The 8,032-nt window shown below is 43.4% G+C and overlaps 1 protein-coding gene across 1 annotated transcript; it reads right to left on the bottom strand.

The window, feature by feature from the left end:
* Positions 1 to 1,092: 1,092 nt before the first annotated feature.
* LOC129761014 (uncharacterized) lies at positions 1,093 to 7,230 on the bottom strand. Its single transcript, XM_055758718.1, has one exon. It carries the CDS (start codon positions 7,228 to 7,230, stop codon positions 1,093 to 1,095), a length of 6,138 nt encoding a protein of 2,045 aa, XP_055614693.1.
* Between the last annotated feature and the right edge of the window lie 802 nt (positions 7,231 to 8,032).

Below are 8,032 nucleotides of genomic sequence, written 5' to 3' on the forward strand. Positions count from 1 at the left end.
ACCTTGCATTTATAAAAAATTGTTTAAAAAAGGTGGCAGATAAAAAGCTAAATTTGAACCGGCTGTTTGTTTATATACTACTTTTTCAAAAGGACGGTTCAGTTCGGTGCCTTTTTCCATACACGCTCGAATATGTTAAACCATTAATGCCTGAAAAATAACCAGAATCGAAGTTTTCCTGGGTTAACTCGTTTTATGAGTTTTCAGTGAAAACTCATAAAATGCGATTTCAAGAAGAACTTGCATTATGGTTATTTTTCAACCGTTTACCAAATCTAGAAAACGGTTGAAAAATAACCGTTTTTTAAGGAAAAATCAAAAAGAGGCATTTCTTAAGGAATAAAAAGTACTTTTTCTAATAATTTCATTTTTATTGCGTAAAATTAGAAAACTTCATTTATTTGATCATCAATAAGGGTCAGTTTACTTAAGTTGTTTTGAGGCGAAGGCAAAATTCGTAATTTTGTTAATAAATCCAATGTATGCTTTATTACAAAATTCCTACAAATATGCAGAGACAATTAATTTAAGGAAATATCAAGAGAATGTTGCGCTTACGTTTAGTGAATTCGTGCCTCGCAAGGCCTCGCAACGATTTTGATACTCTGGCTAGAGCTGATGATTTACTTGGGACCTGTGGCGTTAATGATATAATTTGAGGTTAGCTTTAGGATGAAGTGTTGTTTCCTGATCACCTTACCGTAATATGAACTAACAATCAGAGTTCTGATAATAATAAATCCTTCGATTGTGCATAAATGCGACTTGTGTCGTGTAGCTATTAAATAGTAACTAATTAGATATGATATGACAATTGAATTCACGTATTCATAACCTACTCAGTGATACGCGGGAATGAGTTTAGCGAGGAGTTGTTTAGCTGAACTAGTACACAGCTCTTTTTGCCACCTAGACTTAAATTAATCAAATTAGCATTTGGACAGATGGATAAATTTACGTTAAGCTACCTCTGATCACTGATAACAACGTTAAATCTATATATATAAAATAATATTATAAAGAACACTTTATCTGAGCACACGCGCTTCGACTTTCGGCCAATCAGATCTTCCTTCTTTCCTTCTAGCTCCGTCACTCCTCCAAACGCCCTGTCGTCTTGTCGGGCTTGACAGAAGCGAGTGACGAGCTCCCGGACTTGGCTTTGACGTTTCGGGAACTAAGGGCAAGGGGCTCGTTGATTTGGTTGGCGTTATCAACAGTCCCCCCCGTAGTGTACGGGAGACGTAGATTCTCGCGTACTCTATCCGTGTCGCCAACATCTAAAACAGCGAGCTTTGCTACCGGGCGTTCGTAAATTCCGCTTATAGTCTGCACCACTGCTTTCCGAGTTCTTCCATCCGGTGACGCTATCGTCCTTATAACTCGGCCCTTCGGCCAACAGTTTCTGGGAAGATTAGGATCTACGATGACAGTTATGTCCCCCACTTCAATCGGTTTGACTTCAGAGAACCATTTTGAACGGCGAGTGAGTGTAGGTAGGTAGTCATGTACCCACATTTTCCAGAACACGTTAGCCATGAGCTGTGATAGCTGCCATCCTTTCTTCAACGCCAGGGCGCTGTCGTCAAAGGGAACAAATGGTTTCAATCCATTTGAGGATCCTAAAATAAAGTGGTTAGGAGTAAGCACCGGTGAGCTATCATCATCAGTCGGCACGTAAGTAAGAGGCCTTGAATTTATCACGTTTTCGATCTCGATGAGCATATTTTCGAGGATCTCTTCGGTCGGGGCGTGATTTGGTTTGAGCTTGGCTAAGTTCGTTTTCACGCTTCTAACGAGCCTTTCCCAGGCTCCCCCCATGTGGGGAGAGGCTGGTGGATTGAAGGACCACTGCGTCTCCGATGTTACAAATTCTTCCATAAGTCTGTCTTGGTTAACATTTTCTAGAGTGCGTTTTAACTCCTTATCGGCTCCGATGAAATTTGTCCCTCTATCGCTGTAAATGGTTATAGGGACGCCACGCCTGCACATGATGTTGCGTATGGCTAAGATACAAGAATCAGTCGTCAATGAGCGTACTAGTTGAAGATGAACTGCTCGAATTGTCAGACAGGTAGCCAGAACGCCCCAGCGCTTCTCCTGTTTTCGACCGTTTTTAATAATCATTGGTCCGAAATAATCAATTCCTATATAAGAGAACGGTCGATTGAACGCTGCAAGACGACATAGTGGTAGGTCGCTCATCAACGGTGGCTGTGGAGTAGCACTATCGTTTTTGCACATCTGACAATTTTTACGTACTGTTTTATAAAGCGCTTTCAAGCCTCCAATGTGATAGCGTTGGCGAAGCTCATTTACAACGGTTTGATGGTTTTGGTGATGGTAGCGTACATGAAAGTAGCGAACGATGAGGGTAGTGATATGATCACTTCTCGGAAGAATTATTGGATTGCTAACATCAAAGGATGCAAACTCGCAAGCTAAGGTTCGTCCACTTACTCGAAGTAACAAATTATCGTCCAGAAACGGGTTTAGTTTATGAAGCGGGCTATTTTTAGGAATATTACGTTCTAGGATACCAACCTTATGGTTGGATAGAATTTCGATCTCATGTTTATAGACTTCTTGAGCGTAACGGAATAAGTAGATTTCGGACCTTTGAAGCTCAGCTTTGGTAAGCGGCCCGGTGGTGCACGATGCACGAAGCTCCGCGTCGGTCAGGTGTCCGGTAGAGCTCTTCCTGTTCAGTCGACAGCTATTTAGATTTGAAATATATCTGAATATGAAGGAGGTGCAACGGAGAAGTTTATTCCACGATGAGAATTTTTGTGTAGGAATAACACTCTTGTCCGGGGACGCTGCATGGCACAGTAAATGCGCACGTAGCTCGATCTCTGTTTGCTCGATAGGTTCTTCAGGCAGCGGCCATTGGCTTGACGGAAGCCGAAGAAAGGGTGGTCCTTGGAACCATCTACATGTACTACTTAGGTCAGGATTTTTCTTCCATTTTGTTCCTTCATCTGCGACATTCAGTTTTGATGGTATCCAGTGCCATTCGGAGAGTTCAGATAATTCTAATATTTCGCTCACACGATGAGAAACGAATTGACTGTATCGTCTATGATCGGCTGACATCCAGCTAAGTACGTTTCTCGAGTCGGTCCAGAAGAAACGTTGATCTACTTTAAACGAAATATTTTCGCAAACGGTTTTGGCTAGTCTGGCTCCTATTAAGCTGGACTGTAGCTCAGATCTTGGAATGGATAGAAACTTGAGCGGGGATACTCTAGTCTTCGAGCAAGTAATCGTGCAGTCAATATTTCCATTCTTTTCGAATCTCAGATAGACAACGGCTGCCATACCGTTTTCACTGGCATCGACTAGAGTGTGCAGCTGAACGTTTGTGTCAGGGCTTAGCGATACTACAGCGCGATAGCATCTAGGAATTTTAAGTGTAGTTATTTGTGGAAGAACATTTAGCCATCGAGTCCATTTCTGAAACTGTTCGTCCCCGATGGGATCGTCCCATCCGATAGATGTTCTCCAAATCTCTTGTAGAAGGCACTTTAAAAACATCAGAAAGTGTCCGACCAGTCCTAATGGGTCGAAAATTAACATCAGCGTTCGTAGCACTTCACGTTTGGTTGGCTTTCGTCGTCCTTCGAGTAGGTCTTCGTCGAAACGGGGCGATATCTTGAACATGAAGGAGTCGTTTGCGGTATTCCACCACATTCCAAGCACTTTTTCTGTTGTAGCTGCTATTCCGATGTTCATGTTTTTCTCGTCGCAAGTTTCTGGTGGGTTGAGTTGCTCTAGTGTTGTAACCACCTTGCGAGAGTTGGAGACAAAATTCCGCAATTCAAACCCAGCGGAGGCGTGAATAGATTTCACTTCACTTGCCAGGGATATGCCTTCTTCTACAGTTTCGGTACTAATTAGCATATCATCGACGTAGTGTTTCTCGATAATAGCGGACACGGCTGCCGGATGTGTCTGCTTAAACTGCTGAGCGTGAGTGTTTTTTACGTACTGCGCCGTACTAGGAGATGACCGAGCGCCGAACGTCATAACTTGCATAACATAGGTGCGTGGAGGGACACCTAGTTCATCACTCCAAAAGAAGCGCTGACAATGTTGGTCAGATTCGCGAATGAGTATCTGATGATACATTTCGCGAATGTCCCCGGATATTCCTACTTTAAATTCCCGAAATTTCAGGAGAACTGAGATAAGAGATGCGAGTTGATCCGGTCCTTTCAGTAGCATGGAGTTAAGCGAGATCCCATGCGAGGTGGCCGCGGCATCCCATACCAGCCTTGTTTTGTTCGGCTTGTTGGGATTGGTGACGGGGAAGATTGGAAGGTACCATGTTCTGTCGCGTTTAACATTGAGTTCTTCCTGGGTAAGTTCTCGTGCATATCCTTTTTGAATATAATCATTCATAGTACGCTGCATAGTGCCATACAGTGCTGGATCTTTAAGGAGTCTTTTTTCCAGGCAGTTCCATCGGTTCATCGCCATTTTTTTGCTGTCTGGAACACGAATTTCGCTGTATTTCCATAACAAACTTGCTTCGTAACGTCCATTTTTGCGTTGAGTAGTATTGGAGAGTAACGTTAAGGCTTGTTGATCTTCCTGGGAACTGAATGGTTTATCCGGTTTGCAAATACCCATGCTTTCGATCGCAAAAAAATCCTTCATAGCGATGTGAAGGTTGCTGTCAGAAGAGGCGTTGCATGAGCATGCATGACAGGTGTGGTGATACATGTGGTGCGTTGGAGACGTTTCATCAGTGCAGTTACCGTAAACTGTCCATCCTAGCCGCGTTTTTGATGCTATCGGATCTTGCAATTTTCCCTCGCGACTTTTCAGAGGGTTTCCGAGATGTGCATGTTCCAAACCGATGATCAATCTTGGACTAACGTTTTCGTACGAGTGCACTGGAACATTCCGAAGATGCTTGAAGCTTTTCCGCATTTGCTGCATGTTCAAGGTTTGTGGGCGGACTTGTAAGGATTTCACCGTTCGAATATTTCCAATACGATATCTTTTCGCTGCGTCGTATTTTCCCGAAATTTCTAGATTAATTTTTCGAGACCTGTTCTCCATTCTCTGAGTGCCACTTGTCCATTTAAGGCACAACGGTTGCCGAGGGCCATCTAGTTCGAGCTCGTCTACCAGATTGTCTTCCAGGAGTGTTAGCTCCGAACCATCATCGATGAACGCGTAAGTGCTGACGGTTTTAGTTGGACCGTAGAGCATTATTGGAAGGATTCTGAATAGCACTTCATTACCTGGGCTCTGATTTATGTTGCAACTTCCTTCTACCACATTTGAGTCGTTTGTACTATGCGGCGGTCGTTTGGCTTTGTTGTTATGCAGAAGAGGATGGTGTAGATAGTTACATCCATTGACACCACACTGTTTCTGCTGCCGGCATGATCCATTATGTCGGTTAAGGCATTTACGACATAAGTTTTTCTGTTTGATGGCATCCCATCTTTGATTTAATCGAAGAGCTTTGAATTTCTGACAATTTTCCAGTGCTGAGCAATTTCCAGCGCATATCGTGCATCCATGACTCTCTACACTATCCTGATGGTAAAGCACTGTCGCTACGGGTAGATCTTCTTCGGGATCTTCTTCCATTTCATGGAAGTTAACGTATCCTGCATTTTTCCGCGATTTCATGTTGGCAGGGTTGGCAAATATAACTGTGCTTGCGTCTTCAGCTAGAGAGTAGAGCCAGGTACTGTATTCCACTAAACTAGGGTTAGAATGAGCCCTGGCGTGTTGAGCCCATGCCAGTTGGAGTATAGAAGGCAGTTTATTTACGAGCTCGTAACGTAGCGATGCATCGAATGCGAAATCCGGAATTTCGCAAGCCTGTATTGTTGCGCATAAATTTTCTACGGTTATTGCAAATGTTACTAACGTATCCAGCTTTTCGATGGTCGGTGACGGAAGGGAGCGGACTTTCATAATAATGGAGTGTATTATGGATTCGGGCTTCCCGAATAGCATCTTTAGTGTAGAAATCACACCAGAGACGTTGGTCGGATGAAGTAATCGGCTTCTCACTGCATCTAAGGCTTTTCCTGTCAGGCTTTTACGGAGTCGCAGCATATTTTCCTCATTGGAAAATCCACACATGTGAGTAGAAGAGTTAAATGTTGCCAGAAATAACGGCCAGTCCTCGGGATTACCACTGAATTCTGGGAGCTCCTTCGATACAGCTTGACGTGCACGGATTTGGCTCCTATTGAGAATACAAATGTCCTCGACCTCGTTTTCCGTTTGTTGGTGGTTGGAGCGACTAGCACCTGCCAATGGCGTAGAACGTTGACCGGGTGCAAATTCCTTCGGTCTAGGCAGTACTTCGCGTCGTTCCCTTCGCAGTTGATTCGGCAAAACCAGTCCTTGTTCCATCGCTTTGCCTTTAGGTGCTACGTTTGATCTGAGATGCCTGAATGGTTGTGAGAGTTTTTCGTGGTGATGCGGCATGTTCTCCACTAGCTCTTCTGCTAAAGCGTTGTTGGATCCTAGAAGATCTGCTTTTTCCAACCACTTTTGAATATCGGATTCCCTATCTATTTCGCTGGTATCTATTTCGCTAGCCACGCTAGCAGCTTCACTTTCCAAATCTTCTAGGATAGCATATTTTTGCTCTAAATACTGCTCTTTTAGACGAGTCATTTCTTTCAATTTTTGTAGTCGAAGTTCCGTAACACGTCTGGATCCGCTAAGGCCACTTCCTCGACTTGTCTCCGACCGAGCGCTTTTAGGCTTCTCCTTTTTTTCGGATGCATTTCCAAATTCCTTGGCTGTGGTCTTTTGTTGAGCGGTAGAACCTTTATCACACCTTTCTGCATTCTGTGGATTCTTTTTGGCGATACATGCAGCACACGACCATGAAGGTTCATCCGCGACGTTAGAAGAGACCTCTGCGCACGTGAAGTGATACCAGGCTGAGCAGGAATCGCACATGACCATCCTGCTAGTGTCTCGCTCGTCACATGCCTTGCAGTGATGGTCGTTTCGTTTGCGAACGCGACGGACAGGATTCCTTTTTTGTTTGTGAACTGCCTTTTCCAAAATCTTCACGGATTTGTTCACTTTCTTAGGCTTCGGAACGGCGCCTGTTTGTTGTTTCGAACCTGAACTACCCGTTGGTGAAATAATTTTCTCCTCGACGATGTTGTTTTCTTCGGCCTTTTGTATGCTGTCCATGATTGTTAGGTCCGATCCGTTTGAGTCCACGCTAGCCATAAACGAATTTTGTAATGTTTTGAGGCGAAGGCAAAATTCGTAATTTTGTTAATAAATCCAATGTATGCTTTATTACAAAATTCCTACAAATATGCAGAGACAATTAATTTAAGGAAATATCAAGAGAATGTTGCGCTTACGTTTAGTGAATTCGTGCCTCGCAAGGCCTCGCAACGATTTTGATACTCTGGCTAGAGCTGATGATTTACTTGGGACCTGTGGCGTTAATGATATAATTTGAGGTTAGCTTTAGGATGAAGTGTTGTTTCCTGATCACCTTACCGTAATATGAACTAACAATCAGAGTTCTGATAATAATAAATCCTTCGATTGTGCATAAATGCGACTTGTGTCGTGTAGCTATTAAATAGTAACTAATTAGATATGATATGACAATTGAATTCACGTATTCATAACCTACTCAGTGATACGCGGGAATGAGTTTAGCGAGGAGTTGTTTAGCTGAACTAGTACACAGCTCTTTTTGCCACCTAGACTTAAATTAATCAAATTAGCATTTGGACAGATGGATAAATTTACGTTAAGCTACCTCTGATCACTGATAACAACGTTAAATCTATATATATAAAATAATATTATAAAGAACACTTTATCTGAGCACACGCGCTTCGACTTTCGGCCAATCAGATCTTCCTTCTTTCCTTCTAGCTCCGTCACTCCTCCAAACGCCCTGTCGTCTTGTCGGGCTTGACAGAAGCGAGTGACGAGCTCCCGGACTTGGCTTTGACGTTTCGGGAACTAAGGGCAAGGGGCTCGTTGATTTGGTTGGCGTTATCAACAT

The sequence above is a fragment of the Uranotaenia lowii genome, unplaced genomic scaffold (genome assembly GCF_029784155.1).
Source record: "Uranotaenia lowii strain MFRU-FL unplaced genomic scaffold, ASM2978415v1 HiC_scaffold_968, whole genome shotgun sequence".
In the NCBI taxonomy this organism is placed as follows: Eukaryota; Metazoa; Arthropoda; class Insecta; order Diptera; family Culicidae; genus Uranotaenia; species Uranotaenia lowii.

Bases quoted from the DNA above. Each gene is read 5' to 3' on its own strand.
- LOC129761014 (XM_055758718.1), bottom strand. From the start codon at position 7,230: ATGGCTAGCGTGGACTCAAACGGATCGGACCTAACAATCATGGACAGC.